Source organism: Bolinopsis microptera, chromosome 8, assembly GCF_026151205.1.
Source record: "Bolinopsis microptera isolate Bmic1 chromosome 8, MBARI_Bmic_1.0, whole genome shotgun sequence".
Classification (NCBI taxonomy): domain Eukaryota; kingdom Metazoa; phylum Ctenophora; class Tentaculata; order Lobata; family Bolinopsidae; genus Bolinopsis; species Bolinopsis microptera.
Genome location: NC_087079.1, coordinates 9,203,470 through 9,230,135, shown reverse-complemented (window position 1 = coordinate 9,230,135; position 26,666 = coordinate 9,203,470). Strand labels below are relative to the sequence as shown.

At 36.5% G+C, this 26,666-nt stretch overlaps 3 protein-coding genes across 7 annotated transcripts in view; 2 read left to right on the top strand and 1 right to left on the bottom strand.

The window, feature by feature from the left end:
• Positions 1-10,360, bottom strand: part of LOC134819586 (putative lipid scramblase CLPTM1) — a 47,989-nt gene extending 37,629 nt beyond the window's left edge. Inside the window, exon 1 of the mRNA XM_063829599.1 lies at positions 10,331-10,360. The gene's annotated coding sequence lies outside the window, so the exon portion shown is untranslated. The remainder of the gene's footprint in view (positions 1-10,330) is intronic.
• LOC134819580 (uncharacterized) overlaps positions 1-26,666 on the top strand; it is a 776,807-nt gene that overhangs the window by 508,500 nt on the left and 241,641 nt on the right. The gene's annotated exons all lie outside the window — the stretch shown is intronic.
• The window catches only part of LOC134819571 (uncharacterized), a 31,536-nt gene continuing 29,928 nt past the window's right edge, over positions 25,059-26,666 (top strand). For 3 of the 4 annotated variants that reach the window (XM_063829579.1, XM_063829578.1, XM_063829575.1), the window contains exons 1-2: positions 25,059-25,125; positions 26,151-26,209. In XM_063829579.1, coding sequence (XP_063685649.1) covers positions 26,174-26,209 — 36 coding nt within the window. In that variant the 5' untranslated portion in view covers positions 25,059-25,125; positions 26,151-26,173. Of the gene's footprint in view, positions 25,126-25,511; positions 25,593-26,150; positions 26,210-26,666 lie in introns of those variants that run through there. The other variant, XM_063829576.1, reaches the window with a different exon arrangement.

The following is a 26,666-nucleotide window of genomic DNA, read 5'->3' as shown; positions in this document are numbered from 1 at the left end:
ATAACTTCTTATTGATTGAAATAAATTTTCGTGCACATACAGAATGAATGGTTAATAATTTAATATATATGTAATCTTATATACCTTACTGTCATACTACAAATTAATTAAACATTTGAAATCTGTTAACCAGAGAATAAATTTCTAAACCTAATGCAAGTGAAATAATATAGATGCAATAAAGAATGCCTAATGTGAGTATCATCTGTCAATGTCCTTGTAAAAAAGTCTGTAAAAGAGATATGAGTAACTATAGTACAGACAGATCCGTCTGAAAAAATCGATCTGCTGACACACGAAGCTTTCAGAGGATTTTTGACGTTTTTGAGTCCCATTAGATGCCCTTTATGGCTGACCAACTTTTCCAAACTTTTCCACGTGTCTTAAGGCCACTTTTTGCCACTTTACCACTTTTTACCACCTTTCTTGTTTGTCGAATATCTTTAGTTGTGAACATCGTAAAAGGTTGCGAATCAATCGAGTGTGTTCATATTATCAGGAAGAAAAACTTTTGTTGGAACAATTTTTACGTCAGATAATAAGTTAATTGGATAATTATCAATTAACCAATTAGCAAAATTCTAAAAAATTTTTATTGTCTAAAAATGATCGGAATAGCTTAAAACACGGAGAAAAGTAGTTTTTAGAAAAAATTTGAAAATTTGTCACTTACATTTTTTTTTCGAGACTTCGAAAAATTTCGAAAATTCAAAATATTTTTTTCCGCCAAAAGTGATCAAATTGCATGAAACGCGGAGAAAAATGATTTTCAAAAAAACTTAGTCAATTTTTCGTTTCAAGAATACTTAAATCACCAATATTTGTAGTTGGAGTTCAGTAAATCTCGGCAGATTTTAGTAATAATCAGGAATTACTAACTCTAAGTGGAAAGGTCTGAAACTGAAAAACGTTAAGTTTAACCATACGATCGCGATATAAGAGTTTCATAACTAATTACAATACAGCCTTATCGATTTTCACAGAAACTGCACCAATGGCACAGTCAAGATCGAAACGATAGCCTGCTGTACTGTCATTTTATTGATTTCAATGATGAATCAGTGGGGTTAAGATAATCAAATTTGTAATAAATTAAACCTCTCTGTACCGTCAATTGTGCTAAGAGTCAGGATATTTTGGAAATTGCTAATAGAGACAGATCCTGATCAGGAAGGATTGTTAATGTTATTGAGGATGTTGATTTGAAATCCGGACGTCGTGAAGTAAAAATACAGGTTCTTCCCGCAGGATATTCGGGGCCCATGATGATCAGCTCGGGATTAATGTGGGACAGATCGAAGACTGACAACTGAACCCAATTGAACCTAGTTCCCACTAACCAATCAGCTTAATTGGTTAGGGTTAGGGTTAGGGTTAGGGTTAGGGTTAGGGTTAGGGTTAGGGTTAGAGTTAGGGTTAATCTAAATGTCTAAATTGGGTTCAGTTGTCCGGTAGCCCGCTCTTGCGAGTTGACATTCTAAGCTTTCTGGTCTTTTCTTGCCTTCTTTGAGCTGTCAAAGAGCCATGAGACCAAGTAGATGTTTTCGTGATAAACTGTAAAACCTCTCCATATCGGGCCTCTCACGGGAGAAACGAGAAGTGTACGGTATAGAACGTTTCATATACCTCATTAAGGGCCATAATATAATATACACGTGTTGCATTGTGTCGTATTGTGATTGAATATAGCTCGAATATACACGTGTTGCATTGTGTCGTATTGTGATTGAATATAGCTCGATATGTATTAGGTACTACTTAGTTTACATCACCCACCAAATGCGATATGAACAACTCGGTTTGATTGTTGAGGAAAAGAAGAGGTCTGGTAATACAGGTAGGCCGGTTTAAATTAGCACAATTGACGGTACAGAGAGGTTTAATTTATTACAAATGTGATTATCTTAACCCCACTGATTCATCATTGAAATCAATAAAATGACAGTACAGCAGGCTATCGTTTCGATCTTGACTGTGCCATTGGTGCAGTTTCTGTGAAAATCGATAAGGCTGTATTGTAATTAGTTATGAAACTCTTATATCGCGATCGTATGGTTAAACTTTAACGTTTTTCAGTTTCAGACCTTTCCACTTAGAGTTAGTAATTCCTGATTATTACTAAAATCTGCCGAGATTTACTGAACTCCAACTACAAATATTGGTGATTTAGGTATTCTTGAAACGAAAAATTTACTAAGTTTTTTTGAAAATCATTTTTCTCCGCGTTTCATGCAATTTGATCACTTTTGGCGGAAAAAATATTTTGAATTTTCGAAATTTTTCGAAGTCTCGAAAAAAAATGTAAGTGACAAATTTTCAAATTTTTTCTAAAAACTACTTTTCTCCGTGTTTTAAGCTATTCCGATCATTTTTAGCCAATAAAATTTTTTTAGAATTTTGCTAATTGGTTAATTGATAATTATCCAATTAACTTATTATCTGACGTAAAAATTGTTCCAACAAAAGTTTTTCTTCCTGATAATATGAACACACTCGATTGATTCGCAACCTTTTACGATGTTCACAACTAAAGATATTCGACAAACAAGAAAGGTGGTAAAAAGTGGTAAAGTGGCAAAAAGTGGCCTTAAGACACGTGGAAAAGTTTGGAAAAGTTGGTCAGCCATAAAGGGCACCTAATGGGACTCAAAAACGTCAAAAATCCTCTGAAAGCTTCGTGTGTCAGCAGATCGATTTTTTCAGACGGATCTGTCTGTACTACTAATATAGAAGAAAAAACAGGAAGTTGTCGTCTGTTGAAAAATAAATAAAATATCTAGAATATAAATTAGAATAAAATAACATTCAGTCAATGTGTCGTCAATAAACTGTACAATTATCAAATGTTAAAACTGGGTGATACAGTCACCAAAAATAAATACTAAGTATAATAAGTAAATAAATTAAATGTGGTCTATAAAACTACCACTAGGTATAATAGGTCAATAAATTAAAAGTGGTTTATAAAACTACCACTGTGCGAACCCTTTCTCCAGTTAAAACATGTCAGTCATGTGCAAAATCAATCAAAATGGTAAGGTGGTAAAAAAGGGAAAATACTTTCGATACATCAATTATATATGCCTCAGATTTAAAAGAATTAGAAGATACTTAGTTATCGTCGACTATGATTGCAGTGTAAAATTTGTCATATGAACTGTCGACGGTATAATTAGGGTCTGTTGTTATAGATGAGAGTAGCTGTTTCTTATACGAATCACTAAAGCTTTTAACATCGGGCAGATTTCGTAGATCTGTTGGAACATTATTCCAACATTTTGCCCCCAAGTATTGAAAGTTTTTATGTGATGTTGATCTATTAACATATAGGTTGCAGCTTTCGCCGCTCCTACTACCTCCTGATATGTAACTAAATTTGTTCATAAAGTTTGTAGGACAATTGTCATGGATGATTCTAAACATATAATTTGACAGATGGAGTTGTCGTCTAAGATGGAGTGGTAACCATTTCATGTCTCTATAGACATTAAGGCTGCTCTCTGTTTGTGGAACGTTGAGAGCTATTTTTGTTAGAATCTTAATTCTATTTGTAGCTTGTTTTTGTACTTCATATTACTAACCCTGTATCTCACTTTAGCAAAGGTTTAGTTCCAGTGATTGTATATACAGTGTTGGGGTAAAGGGACTCCAGAAGGCAGACAAGGCTCGACTCCAGACTCTAGTTGAAGTAACAGAAGAGAGAGGAGTGTCCAGTGTTAAGTTGACTCCAGACTCTAGCGTAGCAGAAGGGAGAGGAGTGACGTTGTCGACTCCAGACTCTAGCGTAGCAGAAGGGAGAGGAGTGACGTTGTTTTAGTGATCCCACAGATTCCAGTCGACAGATACTATCTGTGTTCTGTGACGTGGAAAGAGTGGTAAGTAGTTTATAGTTATAGTTTAGTAGTTTAGTCTAGGAGTTCCCGCTTCCTCTTTCACTTTCATTTATAGTTTCACGTGGATTACCTTTCACTTTACTCACGGTAGTTTTCCCCCAGGGTTTTTATTATAGTTATCAGTTCCAGTTTAGTTGAAGTCCTCATCATTCAGAAGTACCTCATATAGTAAGAAGAACATCATCATCAGGAGTAGTAGTTTTAATTTAATAGTAGTTTAATCTAATAGTAAAAAGACATTATTTAGTTTTAGTACGCAGTTTTTCTGTCATTAAGATAACTCGATACAGAAATCTCTAAAGATCACACTTGATTACAGTGTTGGACGGGTATTTTTTGTGCACCTGTCAGTCTTAGAACGATGTTTCAATTCCGTTCATAGAAAAGAGATTTTCGTATTAAGAACTTTGATAGTTATTAGCTAATAGTTAGACTGTATTAATTCTATCGGACGTTTTGTACAAGTATTATATCTCTCAGATCTCACGCTCAGCGTGGAAGGCAGTCATTTTAGCCACTAGCCTGTTTTACAGCGGATGTTTTTCCCGCGTTAACAGAGATTTAATCCACTTGTACCACGTGACTCGCCGAATATGGAATAATCGTTAACTGCTTTTTTAGTTATCTGCTTTTATGACAGTGGACATGACACGTATTAGATTTGCCTTTGTTTGAGCCGCGCATTTGTAGCTCAAACTCATAGAAAGTATCTTTTTCGTTTAGCGCGCACGACACGTTTTTGTGTTGCGTGTGGGGATTAGAGAAAAGACAATTTTTGAGAAAAGACAGATTAGAATATTCTTAGCTCTACGGTTTTTGCTAGAGTTTATTTCCTAATTTTAACTCGGATAGTCGGATAGTATTTTTTAACAAAGAAAGTATAGGGAGTTATGACTTTAAGTTTGTAAAAGTCATGAGTTAAATTATTAGTAAGTACTTTTTCTTTTTTAAAGTAGGGGGAATGTTAGAATCTTAATTCTATTTGTAGCTTGTTTTTGTACTTCATATTACTAACCCTGTATCTCACTTTAGCAAAGGTTTAGTTCCAGTGATTGTATATACAGTGTTGGGGTAAAGGGACTCCAGAAGGCAGACAAGGCTCGACTCCAGACTCTAGTTGAAGTAACAGAAGAGAGAGGAGTGTCCAGTGTTAAGTTGACTCCAGACTCTAGCGTAGCAGAAGGGAGAGGAGTGACGTTGTCGACTCCAGACTCTAGCGTAGCAGAAGGGAGAGGAGTGACGTTGTTTTAGTGATCCCACAGATTCCAGTCGACAGATACTATCTGTGTTCTGTGACGTGGAAAGAGTGGTAAGTAGTTTATAGTTATAGTTTAGTAGTTTAGTCTAGGAGTTCCCGCTTCCTCTTTCACTTTCATTTATAGTTTCACGTGGATTACCTTTCACTTTACTCACGGTAGTTTTCCCCCAGGGTTTTTATTATAGTTATCAGTTCCAGTTTAGTTGAAGTCCTCATCATTCAGAAGTACCTCATATAGTAAGAAGAACATCATCATCAGGAGTAGTAGTTTTAATTTAATAGTAGTTTAATCTAATAGTAAAAAGACATTATTTAGTTTAGTATTGATTTGTGTATTTGTTATAGCAGTGTGAGTAGCTGAGTCACACCAATCACATTTCAATCACTCATTCACTATTTGAGGGTGAGTACATAGAGTAACAAGGTTACATTTGAAACACCATTTATTTGTATAACCTCTTTATTCATCTAATTTGTATTTATAATAATTGAGTATTATTTGTTATTTAATTAACCCAAGAACAGGGTTCCAACAATTTTGGCTACCTTTTTGTACAGAGTGTCAAGTTCAGCAAGTTTTGTCTTGCCAGCTCTACAATAGATTGTGTCTAAATAATCGAATTGTGGCAACATGAGTGCATTGGCAAACATTTTCCTATATTTAATGGGCAGCAGTGCTTTACTTCTATACATGGCACCAATTCTCTTCATGACCTTCCTAATAATATAATCTACATGGCTTTTGAAGTTTAATTTACTATCTAGAATGAGGCCAAGATATTTTGTCTCTTTGCACTCCTTGATTGTGAAAGTTACCTCATTACATTCAATGGTTAATTCATCATGTTGATCAACAGAATCAAACAATAGGAATTCAGTCTTCTTTTCATTGAGTGATAATTTATTTACACTGAGCCATTTAAAGATTGTCATAAGTTCTATTTTCATGTTTATAAATGTGCTTCTACAGGTTTGATCAAAGAATAGTGCACCATCATCTGCAAATAGAAAGGGCTTAAATAGGTTACAGGCATAAATGATGTCATTTATTAAGATACTAAATAATATAGGCCCAATGATGCTTCCTTGTGGTACACCACTCAGAACTTCTAAAAATGAACTTAGTTTGCCATTGATCCTAGTGCATTGATATCTACAAGATAAGAAGTTCTTAAACCAGGTTAAAGCAATGCCACCAATTCCATAATATGCCAATTTTTGAAGCAATATTTCATGATTCACTGTCACGTCAAAGGCCTTCTTAAGATCAAGAAAGATGATTCCTGGTTTATAAGACTTAGATTTACTCATATATATTTCATCCATCAGATCGTACATCAAATAAGTTGTGGAGTGATTTTTCCGAAAGCCATATTGATGCCGGATGAAAAGTTTGTTCTCTTCCATGTAATCAGTGAGTTGCTTGCCGACAAAGTATTCTATAAGTTTTCCTACAAGTGGAAGGATGGATATTGGCCTGTAATTATTAGGATCATCTTTCATTCCTGCCTTATGGATGGGAGTTACTCTAGCTTTTTTACAAAGGGTTGGTACAACACGTCACCTGTATTAAGGCTCAAATTGACAATATGGGTCAGTGGCTCAACTATGTGTGGTACAGCTTGCTTTTAAAGTAAAAATAGAGGCACATCGTCATATGAGGCCTTGTCATTCTTGAGCGTTTCGACATACATTAGGATATCAGTTTCATTTATTTCTTGGAATCTATCAAATGAGATGTTAGAAGTTCTAGGAGGTAAAAAATCAGTAAAACTAACTCTTTCAATATTGGGGGCCTGATTTTGTAATCTTGATCCAACATTTGCAAAATGAAAGTTAAATAGCTCAGGATCATTCTCATTGATAGTTTGACAATTAGTTGTACCAGGGATCATATTTGATATTGATGCCAGTTTGATAGTTTTCCATACCCCTTTAAGATCATTCTTGGCACTTTTAACTTGTGGATCATCGATTACATGTTAGCCTTTTTGCAAGTTTTAGCTAATTTATTTCTAATATTTCTCTGAATCTTGTAGCAATCCCAGGCCTCATTACACTTTATACATTTGCTACATATACCACATTTATTGCAATTTCCATTGTCTCTCTTATCCTTCTTTTTACGGAATTTCTTTAGAAGAAAATGTGTATGATTAATGGCATTTAAAAGTTCAGTAGAAGGTTTATGTATGATTTATGAACTTTTCATGCCTTTCTATGGTCTTGCAAGGGAAGAAGGTTGCATATGCCTGTTCAATATGATGACAAAGGCCAGCAGTGATAGCTTCAACATCTGTACTTTCCAATAGTGGACTGTAATCAGAACAGGTATCTAGATAGTCTAAGAATTGTTTAACATTACGTTTACAATGATTTCTAATTTCAACCTTTTCAAATTTAGGAGCTATAGGTACTTTACAATCTATCTCACACATAATAGCTTGATGATCCCCAATACGTTCGTCAAGAACAGAAGATTGAACAAAATCTGCATAACAGTTAGTGAATATTACATCAATAGTAGTCTGGGTAAAATTGTCTCCACGTTTAGCAACTCTAGTTATCCCTTGAATGGTTTGAACTAGATTGTAACATCTCAAGGTCATATCTAATTTTTTGTACTGGGTGGATGAGATATTATTCTGGTCAATGTTTATATCCCCAATCCAGATAACCTTTTTCCCGTTCAATTTTTTCATGCAAAAATGAATGTACTCAATAAAGTTATCAACACTGCAATAATTTCCAGAGCGATAGAAGCAGCAAACATTGATCTTGCTATTCTTAAGCTTCACCCATAATGCTTCAATGTTCTCAAGCTTACTATCCATAACTAATTCTGTGTAAGCTAGTTTTTTGTTTATCATTAAGCCACAACCACCCCTAGAACTGTTTGGCCTGTCGCATCGCATAATGTTGAAGGAGGAAGGAATATTTATGGTGTCTGTGTCAATAGTATCATTAAGATTCATCTCATTTAGGGAAAGTATGTCTAGCTTATGATCTCGAATGAGTTGAGTAAGTTCATTACTTTTAGCTAAATTTAGGAGACCACCTTGAATGTTACAGTGACCAATGCAAAGGTTATGAAATTTGTCAGCTGAGTTGTGAATATTTGTCATTTCACAAAACGTGTTAGTCGTTGTGTCTGATTAAACTAAAATCAGGTGAAAATTATCCGCCTGTAAATATTTTCAATAGAAAAGTATTAAACTTGAAATCAAAATAAATATTCAGGTGGAAATGTCATGTCGGTTTCAATGGTGAGCATGGTACTTGATGTGCTTTGCTAGTTTAAAGATACCATCGCTGTTTAGATGCACATTGTCTTCCCCAAATCTACTAAAACAAGATGATTTCCTAAATCCAGATCTATCACTAAACAAAAATCAATTCTTCTCTGTGGGTATAAAGCTAACAAACGAGTATTTGGAAGGAATCTTAGATAAAAAGATATTGATGTCATTTATCACTTTATTTCTAGCAAAACTTTCTCTTGGTAAAATGTTTATGATCTTAATTTTTGCAGCTGGAGCCCACGAGTGAAGTGACTGGATCAGATTATCAATAGAGCGATTGGTGTTATCAAGGGCTTTTGCTTTTCCTGTGAACTCATCGGGTGACAATAATCTATTCCTCATGTGTCGAGGACTCTCTAGGATTAAGTCCACATCATTAGTTCCACACATGAGTACGATGGTCTTCACATTATTTGCATCAATTGACCTCTTTCTTTCATCTGAGTGGAAGCGTTCATTGATACCGTTTGCAATGCCACCAGGATAGTGAAATACATGTGCTTCTTGATGAGCAGAGGATAGTTTTGTAGCATCTAACTTGGAGAACTTGAGCTAACATACACAGCAAGGGATTTGCTTTTGACTGAAGCAGGGGGTACGGTGCTCTTATGAGTGATTTTGTTGGGTGATGATTTCCCTTTGGTTGAGGGTTCAGTTTCTCTTACAGTAACGAAAGGCTTACTTGAGGTATCGGGTGGAGCAGACAAGGTTGCACTGCCATCAATCTGGCGCAGAGTAATGCTAATTCTCATGTCATCAGTATGGTCCTGAATAAGGCTGTGTTCAAAGCTGTCCTGAGATTTTCTGGTCATAATCATTATGTCGCCATGGGAGAGAGTAAGATTGGCAACGTGGACTTTGCTTTTAGACCTAAAACTGAGGACTCTTGTTGCTCCTAACGATATGGTGGAAATCATAGAGCCTGGTGATATGGACCTCTCATCATCTGAATGGAATGGTATTCCTTGCTTGCCATTTTCATACTTAGTGATCATGGCGCTGTTAAATTTCAGACTTGGGAACTGTGAGCGTAAACGTTCTAAAATAGACTTTAATAAGGGATTGTCATTTAACGGCCTTGTGTTATGGAAGCCTCCATTGTAGGCATATGGGAAATCCCCATAGTATGCTACAGTCCTATTGTTAAACGTTTGTGTGTATTGTGTTTCCATATCCAACTTGAGAGTATCAACAAACCTGAATACACCTCGACTCAAATCATGATATGGATTGATGGACTTACCCACAACGTTAACACTGGTTGAAGATTGTTTGTTAACATCAGAAGAATTCACAAGAGATGGGTTGCTATTAAGTTCAGTCACACTGCTAACTTCACAGTTTTGAGTTTCTGATTCATGTTCAGAGATAAGAACATTGTCCCCGCAAGAGAATGGAACCGCAATTTTGTCATGGCCTGAGCCTTGGGTAAGTTTGGTTAGACGAGCAATTTGTCTCCTCAAATTGTCGTTTTCAAGACTTAGTGATACACAGGTAGAACATTTTGCTTTTGCACTGTTAGGTCTGTCACGAAGGCTGTAATTTCTGATTGGGATACCGGACATAGTTCAAATAAACACAATAATGCAAAGAATTCAGGATAGAGTCTAAAACCGATGCTACTGTTTATAGATATTTAGTTGTTGATTACAGTACCTTTGCAGCAATTCAGAAGATGGGAATGAGTGGTGTCTGATATTCTTTAGGTGATAGATGGGTGATAGGTGATAAATGGGAATTAACAGCTCTTAAAAACGATGTCTGATAGTCTTTAGGATGTCTTTAAATAAACTATCATGCAACAACCATTTACATCGACATACAACCTGTAATGGTTGCTACATTTGATTGAGGTGTTAATTCCCACTAGGGGTCCTCAAATTATTTGTTATATAGTAGTGTTGAAAGTATTAAAAATGATATGATGAAAAGTATGATGTCCTTTGTTTTAACGAGACTAATCTCTTGCAGGATAAACTTCCTAGTGGTATTAATGACCTAGTGCTTGAGGGATTTTATGAACCACTGTTACGAGATCCAATACGTAGTTCTGGTCGTGGTGGGGGTTTAGCAATTTATATCAATACGCGCGTATGCGAGTCTGAAAATATTGAAAAATTCTTTCCCCAAAACTTTGATGTGACAGACAAGAGTGGTGAATTCATGTTGGTAAAACTCCATAACTGCAAAGGCTTTAACAAAACAAAGATAATCGTCAATATATATCGGTCACCAGCATCAAAAAATCCTGATAATTTTAACAAACTCATTGACTCCCTATTACACGGCATGGAAAGGCACTCGAGAAAACATACTATATTAGTCGGAGATTTCAATGTAGATCTTACACATTATGATACTGACAAACATTGTCAAAATTTGATTGAAACTATGACTAAATACGGTTTCTTTCAGCTAGTCTCACGTCCCACACGTATCACTGATCACAGTGCCACTCTTATAGATCATGTTTACAGCAATAACGTACAACACACACACAGCTGCAATGTTCTTACTGTTGACCTGTCTGATCATCTAGCCACTCTTGTTACTATCTCACTTGGGCAATACAGCCACATTGCAGGGAGTAGAAACAAACGACACAGAGTCGACCATGGAATGAATATTGAAAAACGTATGTTTAACGAGTCGAACAACCTTAAATTTATAGAATTAATTGGATCCGAAATGTGGGAGGAAGTCACACGTGAAAATTGTGCTGATGAACAATATAACAAATTTATTGAAATATACGGTCAGCATTATGATGAGGCATACCCAGTGAAAACCAATCATGTGCGCCGCAAATTTGAAAGGCAGGACCCCAAACCTTTTATGCTACCCTGGCTTGAAATTGCATGTGCTCGTAAAAACAAATTATTCCATGCCAAAATAGTGGACCCAACGGAGGAAAACTACAAGGCTTACAAAAAGCATAAGGCATTCTGCGACAAGCACGTCAATAAGGCAAAAGACAAATACTACAAAACACAATTTGATAAGTATAAAGATTGTTCAAAGAAACAATGGCAGCTGATCAACACTCTACTTGGCAGAAAATCTAAATCTCATAACAAAATTAAACTCCAAAACGCCGACGGAAATATCATAAATAGTGACAGTGATGTAGCTGAGCACTTTAACTCTTACTTCTCCAACATTGCCACAAAAATCAAAGATGCGATCAGCGCGCGTACTGTATTCGATCCAGGGGGTTTTAAACATTACCTTAGCAGCCCAGCTTCGCAGTCTATGTTCGTAAGACCAACTACCGAAAGTGAAGTTGAACAAATTATTAGCAAGCTTAAGAATAAATCCACTCAAGACACTAAAATTGAACCCCTAAAAATTGTAAAAGACTGCCCCTCCTTCTGTAAAGTCTTGTCCATAATCATTAACACATCATTTAGTCAAGGTATCTTCCCATCATCTCTCAAAATAGCTAAAGTTATACCAATTCACAAAGGAGGCAGCAAATCCGACGCCACTAACTATCGACCCATATCTTTGCTGTGCACCTTTTCCAAATTGTATGAAAAACTTATGCATAATAGAGTAATGGACTTCCTTGACAAGAAAGGCTCGCTCTTTGAAGGGCAATATGGCTTCCGGCCAGGCCGATCCTGTGAGCATGCTCTTTTAGATGCTCAACACACGATTCTGAATTCCCTTGCCAAAAAGGAAGTTGCTCTACTACTCCTAGTCGACTTTAGTAAAGCTTTTGACGTTTTGTCTCATGATGTATTGATTGACAAACTCCAGCACTATGGAATCCGTGGGCAAGCTTTGCAATGGTTTAAATCCTACCTGAGCACACGTCAGCAATATGTATGTTTGAATGGTATTAAATCAGCTCTTAAACCTATTACATACGGAGTTCCACAGGGCAGTATTATGGGACCTTTGTTATTCCTAATCTACATCAATGATATGCCAAATATCAACAGTATGATAAAGTTTATACTCTACGCTGATGATGCGAACATCATTATAAAAGGCAAAAATGCAAACGATGTTATACAAAAATTCAACCAATTCTCCCACGAGTTTGTACGCTGGGTTGACTGTAATGGACTTGCACTTAATCTAAAAAAGACCTGCTATATGCTTTTCGGTGTTAGAAATACTGATAATACTCCAAATATTCATATTGCAGACACACAATTAGAACGTAAAAGGGAAGCACGGTTCCTTGGCGTTATAATGGATGATAAACTAACATGGTCTAAGCATATAGCAGCTGTTAGATCAAAAATGATGCGGTATGTAGGAATTATGTATAAAATAAAACGTCACCTATCGATTCAAATAAGGCTACAGATATATCAAAGTTTTGTTCAATCGCATTTAAACTTCTGTTCAATTGTATGGGGGTTTGCAGCAAAAAATCACATTGAATCACTCTTCTCACGACAAAAACAGGGTATCAGGGCAGTAATGCCAGGTCACATTAATTACTTTTACAAAGACGGTCGACTGCCAGAACACACAAAACAATTTTTCAATAACAATGGTATACTCACGGTGCACAGTGTTATTGTAAAAAACACACTAATTCTCATGCACCGAATCAAAAATTTCCGCAGCTCAGTCCCTCAACAAATCTGTATGACTATCCCAGAAAATGCACCCACTGCAAACTCAGATCACGTGACTGCAGCATCCTGGTTAGCCGAGTACAACACCACACATTTCAGATCTTCGATGTTCTTCAAAGGACCTTTACTCTCAATTTATTAGGCTATCCACTCCGATAATCGTAACCGATAATTATCTCCGATAATTCGTTAAAAAAAGTTATCTGTTTATCTAGATAAAATATATTTTTATCGGTATAAAAATTCACTAGAAATTACCGAAAATACTACCACAATACAGTGAAATTTTAAAGAAATATTAGTAGTTTTGCCTCTCTCTGTTCCCAAGTTATCCAAGAAACAGTCCCAAATGTCTTCTAGTATGATAGAAGGGGTAGTTTACTTGGATGTGAGCTTAAGAGGTTTATTTACATTTGTATACCTGTAGAACTGTATGAACTGCAGAAATCCAGAGAAGGTTACTGACATTGTTCTCTAGAGGGTGCTGGCGTTTTACCTTACAACCATTCTGGAGACGGGCACAAGCATGGTACTGTTAACAGAAGTCAAAAATACCGGCAGGGCACTCAATTGAATTCCGGAAGTGTTCTGGGGGTGAAACATTGTCTTCAAGAGAAGGAATCTGTTGCTCCAAGCTATCCACAGGATAAGGAAACGGTTCACTGAATCACTTTAAATGCTTTACTGTTTTGAAGAGAACTGGTAGTACACTACTGTTCTCAGGATAAGGAAACCGTTGGTCTACTGTTTTGAAGAGAAATAGTGCGTTACTGTTCTCAGGAGAAAGAAACTAGCGCTATACTGTTTTCTGGAGAATGTTCACCCCTGTTCTTAGGATAAGAAAACTGATGCTCTAGTATTTTAAAGAGAATTGGTGCACAACTGTTCCCCGGAGAAGAAAACTGATGCTCTAGTATTTTCAAAAGAAAGGAAGTGGTACTTTACCAAGATTACTGGTAAAACAGTCATAAAGCTCGACAATTAGTTTTTGTGAAATTTGGAAAACATTTTGGCTTTGGCCTTCAGCAAAAAATTATCGGTTTTATCGGTTTTATCTAGATAAAACCTAAATCTTTATCTGTTTATCTAGATACAAAATTTTATACCGATAATGGATAGCCTACAATTTATGCTGTAAATGCAAATGTAAGCACCCTACCCACACTTTTTTCCATAAACCTTTTTAAATCGGCTACAAAACGCATGCTCTTGAACCTGCAGAGTGAAAATGACGATGACACGTGGCCCAGTTTCTTATTACATAATATTCCAGGTCTAAGAAGGTCACAACGTGTCTGAAAGTTACTGGACACAACGGTCATTATATCAGTTTAGTGAATTAGTTAATTAGTTAATTAGTAAATCAGTTATTAGTCATATGGTTATCATTAAGTACTATATATTATATGATATTACAAAAATAAACTATGAATATATATTTGCACACAAAAAAACCAGAACAAACTGATCACAGACTAGCGGCAACTAATATTAATGGATAAGCCACACATCCTAAATTCCAGGTCCATATTTACACTGCCACATTCCCCACTATCACTATTTTCCTATCAGCACAAACCGTAATTAATTAATTGATTTCAACAATCACAAACACTACATATCCAAACTAATGGCATGGCATAGCAATATCTACGATATCCTAAATCAGTCCCTAACAAACTTAGCGCGAGTCTGAAAGGCTGTTGGAAGCACAGAGTGCTCCATATTTTGTTTTATCAATAAACCTTTTTTTTTTTTCTCTTCATTTTCTTTTTTTTATAAATTTATTAACTGCGTGCAAATTTGTGTTTCAGATTTGATCTATTTATGATATATATTTATGATTATGTAATAAAGTTATTAATATTATATTCGTAAACATTGGCTGGCTTACAAACCAGTCCCCAAACAAACATATTGAGATATTGGTATCTCAGATCACGTGTACATCGTTCCTTTTTTATGACACAGTAATTTTTTGACACTCACAGCTATAATTTTAATCATTGAATCAGTTTTTTATCTGTGCTCTGCGTAATGCATCACATGAATCAGTTTTTTAATCTATTAACTTATTACACATTTGTGCTCTGCTTTAGCATCACTTGACTATTTTTTTTTAATTGTTTGTTCAGGCCATGACCTTATAGTCAGCCAATTGGCCATTGCTATAATAAAATTAAATTGTCTATTCACACACAATGAAGAATGAAGATGTTTAACATATATATTATGCAATACTTATTTTTGTCTGATTTAGTTCATGTAATAACCATGAGCAGTGTAGCACTTCCCGGGGAAGTGCTACGGTAATGTTAGTTAGTATAAAATCTAAAGTTTATCAGTTAGTTTGCTGCTACCATGTACATAGCCTCTGTGTGTGCAGCGTGTGTATGCCATAAACATTATTATACGAGTACACCATAGAGATGGGTCACATGATGTATTTGAGGATGAACTAAATCACATCAGATTAAACCAGTAGAAATTAATTCAGAATTTCGATCTTAATTGACGTTTGGGAAGATGTGGAAGGATTTGTTGAAAGGGTGGTGGGATCAATTGTGAAAAAACTGAATTTGAACAATTCCGCCTTAAACATTGATAAAACTAGTAATGGAAAGTTCATAAATAAACTGACTCTTATTTGTCGATGCAGTTAACAGTTCTTTTAATAATATAAAATTATCCAAACAATATACACATAATATAGCAATGACCCTATATAAAATCAACCCTTTAAGTAAAACAAAATTTAAGCAAAACAAAATTTAAATTTTTAAGAATTTTTAAGAATTCAAAAAATTCCCTTAACAATCAAAAATTACCCTTGGCCTTGTGGCTCCAAGTTAAGATCTAGACTGTTTATATCAACAATGTTTTTTCTCGCACCTCTGTCTCCACGGAGAGAAATCACTGTTGTTCTAAGGATTTCAAAGCGAAGCAGTGGCGTAACGTTGCCTGTTGGCGCCCCCCTGCCGAAAAAAGCGCCCCCCTGTTGGCGCCCCCTCCCCTTTTGGTGCCCCTCCCTAAAATTAAACAAATTAGGTGATTTTAAAGAATACGCCGGTAAAATCTCTAAAAAAGTGTGTATCTAGAGCAAAACGCGCAGTTTTGCTAGTACTTTAGTTAAGTTTTCGAAATTGTCCCACATTCAAACGACGATTTGGCGCCCCCCTAAGACGGCGCCCCCCTGCACAGCGGGGTCAGCAGGGCCTTTCGTTACGCCACTGAAGCGAAGGCGCTTTCTTATGTATCCTACAGCGTCTGAGTACCTCTGGCCAGTGTGGTACTCCATCTTACTGGCCAGCTTCTTGACCAGTCTCTCAGCTTCACCACCCATTCCACCAGAAGTCGAGAACACTAAAGGTGTGAAGCTTCCTTTCTCCACTTCAAGAACCCTTGCATTGTAACATCGATTTTTCTCATTTTCATGCAGTTAACAGTAGACTTCGTTTGTCGGCAGATTGGCATCATTAGGAAAATCATCGAGTGCAATCAATGTTAAATCTTTTGTATAAATCAAAAAAGTTATTATTTTATTTTCCTCTGAAAAGCACATTACACATTAGGGGTCGTTCACATAATACGTAATCAGCCGAGGAGGAATGGGTTTTCAAATGCTTACGGTTGATTACGGGGCCGGTTGTGTTTGGCGGTTGTTGATAAAGTAATCAAAATTTTATTTTTTACTTATATTTATTATGATATCATTATTCATTGTAATGGCAATAAAATTTGAATTTTGTTATACTTTTTACCCCCTAGAATGATAACAATTTGACAATATTTAAGTTCAAATTCCACCCAATTTCACTCTGATAGTGATAAAACTTAAATTCATTGATTTTAATTGATCGGATATCCGACTATAGTAAGTAGTTAGAAAGTGATTGCCTAAATTGATACCAATTCTTCTTAGCTCGGCGAGGCCTACTGCCCAGTATGCAGTAGCACATTTCGCCGATCTAACGAAGGTGGTTGAGAAAAGCTAAAGCATTAGTGGATGCTCGGAACGGCCCAGTAACGCATTGCGATACAAGTGATTGCCTATTTATTTGTAATCCAGTTGCTAAGAAAGACAAAATCAAGAAAGACAAAATTTTTATTTACTACAAAACAATCAATACATTGCTTTATCGTGTAGCGCGATGCGTTACTGTGCCGCGCCGCACACTCAAAATTTCTTCGAAGTAGCGCGCGCCCGGCCAGATCATTAACAATGGTCAATGCCGCGCCGAGCTGCGATGAATTGACATCGTCAATTAATTTAAAACCAAAACTAATTGGAATCTTAAAGCATAAACAGCTCAAATATCGTTTTACAAACCTGTTTGCTCTATCTAGAGCCCTTGCGCTCGCAGTTGCAGTAGGCAGTAGCGCGCCGTCCCGGCAAGCAGTCGCCCGCATGATTAAACAATAAACATTAAATGAACAAGCCTGTCACGTGCGCGTATTGTAGGTTTACAACCTACCAGGACGCGCGCCGAGTTGGACTCGTCGACGGTCCTGTCGACGGTCCAATATATGGAACAGATATTTAACGAGTATCACCCGTTAAGTGCGCGTACCGTGTTTGACAAACATAGTTATTTGCTCATATATAATAACACGTTAACAGTTAAAACTGATTTTCATGCTACGCAATAATGAATAAGTTTTATTCCAATATTCCATATTTGAAATCAGCGTAAAAAATATATTGGTATAGTATATAGCTTACTTACACAATCCCACGGCTTACTCAAATAACAAAAAAATTTAAGCATGTACACAGAACGGTCGAAATTTTGTAGGTTTACAACTTGATTCACGATGCCAATCCTTCGCATCTCGCCGATCTGCATACGTGGTTGCGAGAAGCATTATTTGATGCGCGCGCGACCCAGTAGTGCATCGCGCTACAAGTTTACAACCTACCAGGACGCGCGCCGAGTTGGACTCGTCGACGATCCTATATATGGAACAGATATTTTACGAGTACAGTATCACCCGTTAATCGAAATTTAATCACAACCCGTTGTACGTGTTTGAACTAGCTAGCCAAGACTTAATAAAAACTAATAACGTATAAATAGGTGGTGCACGATAAAAATAAACTTGCTCGGATTTTAAAAATTTTTGTACCACTGTTTTCTAGAGACTGTGAGAATTTTCACGATACCAAATTTGTCATACCTTTTTGGAAAGATCAGTGAGTTTCGCCTAGGTGCCATATTTGATGGTGCGCGGCTTTTGGAGCAAAAGTAGCTGTAAAAATCGCGTAATTTGACCAAATTCGTCCAAATTTGATCATTTTTGTTGTATTATTCGGATTTATCTTCAGTTCCTTAAATGAGATCATTTTGAAAATTGACGACGACCTTACAACTGTCCGAAAAATTTGGTGGATATCGGAGTTGATATAGTGATCAAAATGGGGCAAAATACGCTGCTTTTAGCTGTAACATAATGTTTGATGGTTGGATATGCTTTAAATTTTTCGGACACTTTTCTTGTAAGTCTATGAGTAAGCTTACCAATTTTTGTTGCAATTGGAGGTCGGGAAGGATACTTAATATCTATTTGTTTGAAGAAAATTGTGCTGGCCGAAATTAGCGCTAAAAAACCATCCTACATGACAGTCGGCACGCGCGGCTCATTGTCGATGGCGCACTACCTAGTATAAAGATCAGGCCATCTGCAATTTGGCCATCTTATGATCTTTTGTATCACGTGGTGACCCCCACTGTCGCTTCACTAGTGTATCGTCTTCGACGTTTTAATTCACTGTATCGTCTTCGACGATACAGGGGGAGCCGCGCACTTCGTGCGCGGCGGGTCATACAACGTATGACAAATAATTTTGAGGTTGATCATGCAATGACATTGAAAAATAAGTTTTCGTGTAATATATATTACTATTATAATAGTGAGATTGCATTATCTATGAAAGTATGAATATGATGTGATGATCGATAAACACCAATTATAATTATATCAACGGAAATTAGGTCATTCATCCGGATCCCGACGGCACTGGATCGCGGCATTCTCGTGGCACTGTCGAGGCACTCTCCTGGCAAAAACAAAAATCCCGATTCGGTCCCGGTCAAAATTCGGAATTTCAGCCGGGACAGGGATTCCCGGTCCCAGTTAAAAATCGACCGGGCCGGGCCGGCCGGGATTAAGCCGGGATCCCGGTCAAACCTTGTAGTTGTATGTGATACATAAATGTATCCTTCTGATATGTTATCGCAACGCCCATGGCCATAATCTGATAGCATGTGACACGACACCGGATCAGGATTTTAAGGTATAATGATTGTCTTATGCTTTTGAACGAACATGATTGAAAGTTGGCACTACGCCGCCATAGTGCCGTCATAGTGCCACGACAGTGCCGCCATAGTGCCACGACAGTGCCACGACAGTGCTGAGTGCATGCACGACAGTGCCTCGAGAGTGCCGCGACATTGCCATATATCGTAATACGGATGTATGACCAGAAATTATTCAGAATTTAGCGTCAGTTCTCCAGAATTCGAGTCTTTTTGCAAAAAAGCACTCTAGTTGAAGTTCTACTACAGCTATACATCACACACTGGAACTTCGTCAGTTGAAACTAACAAGATTTGATGTACTATTTTATTCGGCTGATTCCGAATTACCCCAATAACAATAGAGTTAAAATGTTTTCCTTCCCTGACGAGTTATTGGTGAAAACTGATTTGATCAAAAATTGGTTTAGAATCTTACTGGCTGGCTGACTAAGCCTCTACTTTGAAGACAAGTACCGGGTTGTGATTAACGGGCACGTCCGTCTTCTACTATAAATTCATAAAGAGCTGAAGGTATCTACACAAACAAACGTCCTTGTTTACTCTAATAATTACACGCATTGGTACTCTATTTGTCATTGAACTTATATTACAACTGTTAAATGGTTGAAATTCAACAAATTGACCACTTTGAAAGCAAATCTCGTCGACGAGATTTAACTTTAAACACAGTATCATAGGAGTTGCAGTCTGTTGCTACATTGTACATACTTCTTATTTTACTTTATTGGCCGCACTCATTCCACCGTTTTTAACATTATTTTTTCACATTATTTCCACCTTCCAAGACCGTGGTGAGGTATGTCCGGAATAAAAATTAGATATAATATAATGTATAAAATAATCTGTGATCTGTCCAGCGTCGAGTATTAATTATATTTTGTACGGGTTGTTCATTCTGGGTAACCCCAAAACAAGCCTCGCTAAACTGTTTACATAGCTTAGGTTTGCAAACAGGAACGGTATAATCACATTGCACACGTCACGTAGTATGGCATTTCATATCCAACATTCTCCCCGTCCCGAGCTAGTAATAGCATTATCAGGGTATCCCGCATTCCCTAAACTGCTTCCTACCCTGTATAATTGTCTCTCTCCTCTCTCTTTTCCTCGCATAACTATAATGATCTTTCCCTTGGTATTTACCCCCAACATTATCCTTTACGTGTGCGTGGCGCCGGATTTTTGCACACCTTCTTCACCTTGTTTTCGTATTATTAATATTCGGGCTTCATTTCTATTATGCATTTTTGGTTTGGGTCGTTTGTTCCCAGATCGATTGAGTAAACTAATTATGCATCAATTAAAATGCACCTTTTGAATGATTGTGTTGATTGTTGTGGTTTATCTTAGTTCATTTAATTATGGCGGGTTACAAAATATACATTGGACGGTTTTTCGGAAATTCCGCCACAATATTGCCCGCCATAAATAAACGAACTAAGGTATTCATTTTAGTGAAACGAGTTCGCTATGTTGTATGTGACTTGTGACTGTAGGTTAGAGCATGGAAAGATAATTGATCCTAAGTGGTTTGGGTAGAATTGTTTATCATATTTATCTCCTGTGGCCATGAATCAGCTTGCAATATTTTTAAAGACAATATCCAGCAGTGTTATGTCGATGTTGTAATGTAGACAGTGAGCACCATTCAATGAGCCAATTCTTAATTTTCCAAGCTGAGAGTTAAACCCGAGGAATGTAATACACTAGGTTACCAGTGGTAAATCAGGCACACAAGGACCTTATAAGACCTCTTATAAGACCTCTAAGATCTTATGAGTATTGCTGAAAGCACAGTGTAAGGCCTACACGGACCGCCTCTAACTAGCCAATCCCTGTTTACATGCCGTGTAGCAGGGGACTAGAAAGAGCTAAACTAGTAAGCGGGGCATAGCCAATACACTATACTCCCATCATTGAGTATATTACCAACCAGAAGGAAAATTTCCTTGTGTTTGGAATCTACCAAGACGAAAGTTGTACAATCCAGCGAAATTCCGAAGAATCATTCCAGTAGACTAGGCGCATTGCAACCACAGCCACGGAAATACTTATGAGTATTGCTGAAAGCACAGTGTAAGGCCTACACGGACCGCCTCTAACTAGCCAATCCCTGTTTACATGCCGTGTAGCAGGGGACTAGAAAGAGCTAAACTAGTAAGCGGGGCATAGCCAATACACTATACTCCCATCATTGAGTATATTACCAACCAGAAGGAAAATTTCCTTGTGTTTGGAATCTACTACTATATTATACTTACAAGACCTGACGGAACTGTTTGTTTACGGTAGTCAAGGTTATCTACATTGAACAGTCGATTACCTGCTTACCATATCCAACAATCAACATATTGGGCAAGTCTCTAGTCTTCAGAACGAGACATATATTACTGGGCCGCGCTCAGCCTGTCATTCCGCCGAATCTCTATTTATGAACATGATAGCCTGAGGTCCCCAGGTAAGACATATATGAATTTGTGGGATGTTTCAAGTAGATGATAATTATATTAGAAGTAAAGGATAGTATTAAGAATTGTGTGGATTTGTAAGTGAAGTTTTGGTCTGTGTAACATGAAAACATGAATTATCAGAGTCAACTTTACAGCAATCATGAATCATGATTGTAAGCCACATACCGATATAACTAATATCAGTGCAGTTTCAAGTATACAATTACCGTGGCCAATAGACGAGGGTTACGCCAGCCATTTCATATGCACATGTATAGAACGCACACAGCGTTGCATGCCAAATACAGTGCTTTAGTTCGGTCGAGAACTTTTTTGTGTTTTGTTGAGGGATGATATAATGGATAACTGTATCTCTGATGTCTATCTAGACGACATTTGTATGTCTTGCTTGCTTTCACTAAAGTTCACTTGCATGTTATCGAGAAATGAAACGTAAGCTTCTCAAATCTATTACTCAATTTCAAGGTTACAGTTATCACATTTTTTCAAAATATGCACCGTACATTGTACGTGATTGTTGAGATTTACTCTCTATCTCAGATTGTTTATGTTAGCTACTTAGCTCGGTAAATGCTGTCTTTTTGGTTTAAAGTTTCAATTAGATTGTGTTATACAAGAGAGGCGTCACTCTGACGTCACTCTGACATAGCATAGTGGTGACTTGGTTATTTTATCTGCTAACAGAAAACGAAAGTGTTCAAACTTTTGGAAAAGATTCTACTAGAATCGCAATTATAACAAGCATACGAATCAACTGGAAACTCAGCTCAAAGATTCAAGACTAGATTTTAAATGGAAACCGTTCAGTCATATCAATGTTTATTATAAGTTGCTGTGATTAGTGTTGTGTTTCATTAGTTGGTTCCCGAGATATGTTTATTTTAACCGATCACTTTGTAGAACTCGTCTGTAGTCAGACCTAATAATTGCAGAGCAAACTAACCGTACCTTAACTGTGCCTTAACCGTACCTTAGCTGTGCCGTAACCGTGCCTCAACCGTGCCTTAAGTGTTCACTGTTCACAGACGGATTATCGAATTCCGAATTACTAGTTCATTACGATTGATGATACATGTGTATCTACCCAAGATTCTAACATTGATGACGGCAACCAGAGATCTGTCTTCTTGGATGTGAATATGTGTTTTGAGTAGTCCCATGACGCCTATTCTGCTTTATCAACTAGGTAGCAGTTACGATCACAAACGGTATTAACCGGGGTTAGTTTATTTACAGTGATTCATTACACATTAGACTTATCACGAATGATGGGTCCGTACGAAATCAAACGTGTTTACCTGTTGATTATAGATATTTCGTTACAACCGTTTGCTTTGATCGGCTGTTATCAATTATGGATCCTTTATCAGTATCTCGCTGTCAATACCCCGGCACTGGCATTGAAGTGGCACTGTAGTGGCACTGTAGTGGCACTTCTTGTGGCAGCCAAATCTTAAATTCGTTCACTCGTTTATGAAAATCCCCCGACCCCCGATACGTTTAACATTCTCAGGACTGTTCTAAATGAATGGGTCTGTTCTAGAATTTAACTTTTCACTGTTATGTAAGATGCTTTTACGTTACGTTTAAAGTTCAACCCAACCCCTGATAGTTTATGTAAACAATTCGATTGTGACTTTAAATTTGTTGGTGACAATAGTTACTAAGTACGAGTGTTTCAGATTTAAAATCAGTCGAAATATCGTACCATATACAATGTTTCGTGAGATTATATTAATACACCTTATCGTACGTTATTTTCGCAGACTAAACTTTACAGATTAAACTTCCTGAATTTTCACATACATATAATACATTTAATAGTTATTAGAAGCAGTAGTTCTAAACCTGTGATGGGGTGGCTTTAGCTTCAATAGGATATTACATCAATTTATATTGTGGTTTATCGACTTAAAGATTTAATTAGTTATAAGTAAATTCATTGTTTAGTAAATTACTTGAGCCAAAAATATATCGTTAACATGTTGTCGTACTGAATGTTTTCACTCAAATAATATGGTCTCTGCAGTCTTAATTGATACTGTAATTTAGCTTTGCCATACAAAGGACCAAGGAATTCTTCTCAGTCTCCAGTGACCTGTCCTCATATTGGGTGTGCACTACCCTGAATAATCTGATACGGATATCATTAAATGGCCGTTGAATAGTTGACCTGTGAAATATAGTTATACCAATACAGAATATTTCATAGTAAAAATAATGATTAATATAACTCTCTTCATTGGACATAATTGTCACGGACAAGTTTTTCACGGACCAGAATTTTCACGGACATAATTATTCACGCTCATGACCGCCCAAAAATGTCCAAAAAATTGTGAAAATTTTTGGTGATTTTTTAAATACACAATAAGTGTTTTACTCTTTTTCTGAACTCGAGAATCAAAGTCATAGTGATCATGGTGTTATAACTTCAGTACTTTAACTTACTGTTATGTAAATTGAATACAGACTGAATGTGACTGAGGAGTGATTATGTTTGTCCCACTTCAATAATCAATATCTCAGTGTATCCTGAAAATCGGACCACTATTACAAAGATTTAACACTGATGTTATTACTTCGTGAGACAACACTATGATCTGTTGAGGAATCTTCACGGAAACTCGACTTTTCCGGATAATGATATTTACATTCTATTTATTGAGGAAAGCAATTGATGGAGGGATTTCCCCTCGGAAAAGGTCTGCGCTCTGAAGACTGTAATGTGATTAGCCATGATATCATCCGGTTACCGAATAGTTTGGATGATTAGTTTACTTTCTACACACACGGTACCTTATGAGTAAGCTAGATAAGTAAATTATTATAAAAATCATACTTCCAGAATCCAGAAGGTATGTGATTCTTGCTCCAGTCGACCTCTAGGAATTTCATTTACTTTATTAGACCCGACATATTTCCGTATCTACCGCCGCATGTAGCTCAGCGATCAAGCAAAAACTGAATACTGGTACCCAATTGTTGATCCTGCTTTGTCGTTTGTGAGCTATTTATTACCACGTGGTGACCTAACACCACGTGTATAATTGATATTTAACGGTTCTCCTGCCTTGTTAAGTGTGTCGTCATTAATCATTTGTTATTTTAATTACACAACAGTTTCTTTGATGTTCGAATTAATGATTATGATTTTCGAAAATGAGTCATGAACTAAATTGATGATTACTGTTCATTCTGATTAACGATTCCCATTTATGTTAAGGTGATACATTGTAACGATTGAACCTACGTTGAGGGGGCAAACTTCAGTTTGCAGGTACGAGATCAGCATGTCCACAACATTATTGTCAGCATATGTTTGTTGCGATATAAATTTTCGTTTAACCTAATATTAAGTTCTTGTGTAGCTCGTGACTAGGGTTTTTGATGATTTATCTCTCGTTTACGTTATGATTAATTTCCTGTCCTATTTTATTAACTTAGTGCCTTGAGTTTTCTGTGCCACAAGCTTCAGCATGAATTTCTTTTGGCTAGCATGCACCGTAGCTAAACATCAAACTTTGCTTTTGTATTTTTGTGATGTTTCATTAACGTATTCATTTTAATACATTCGCCCAAAAATCTTTGTTTGCTCTTTCTGCGAGCATGTCTTTTATTTAAATGTTTATTTTTGTTTACGAACTTTTAATGAGCACATTTCTTAGTTAATAGCGGTCAAGTATTGATTTAACCAAACGGAATCTACAAATCAATTTAGCGTAGGCGCTTACTCAAGAACGCAATGTAAGTGAACTGAAACTAATTATTTAAATTTATTGCATTTGCATGAACTATGAATATTTTCTATGTTACATGAATTGAATTTTATTCATATAAAATCTATATTTGCTCGGAAGTATTATGTTTGCGAGGGTTGGCCAAACATTTTAATTTTCGGAAAGCTTCGGAGATGGAAATTTAAAACCATGTATATTATCCATGAGCTCTATAATACTGTCCATGAGCTCTATACTGTTTCATACAGTCCAATTGCAAGTCATACATCTTTTCGAGGGTCTTTATTATCTTTTGACCGGGATAGTTACCAAACGCCGGGATGCTGAGCATACATCACGCAAGGCATTTATATGTTCCACGCTTATTCTGAGTTTACACATAAATACAACATTAAGTCATCCATATGACATTACGGACTAATTACACCTTGGACGGCTGTGATCTATATTGAGGTTTAAATTATGACGTTTAGCTTTCGTGTAAAGGCGATAAATCAATGTAACTGTTGGTTGTTAAGAATAAGACTTTAAACTTTATTATTTCTGACATTAACTTTTATTTCAGATCCAATTGGACGACCAAATGTCATGATAAACGCCATAGGCACACTTTTCATATTAAGTGTAAGTTTTTATTTAAGTATTTATTAAAAAACAGATTTTTTAAAAATGATGAACACTGATATAATAATATTAATTTAGATTACTTTAGCTATATAAATGCGATTATCGAAAGTCTAAATCAAATGTGTGCTAGTATTCTGTGCGGAATTTAATTACAGGCCAGGGTAATCCCAAGTACCATGCATACTCATTAGGATTTCTTATCAAGGTTAATTATACACACCATGAATTCTGAATTTAATGAATGTCCTCGTTTCGTTAAATATCGTGGGATTTTTTAACGATTCCTAGAAAAATTCTGCCATTCTATTAAACCCCAAGTTCAGATATGATAGAATAGCGGCCTTTTTCAAGGTACAAATTGCAAACACTGAGTACCTAAAAAGCATAGCTTTTCTTCGCCTAACATTTGCGATATCACTGTCTATGAACTTAATATGAAGTTAGTCGGTGAACA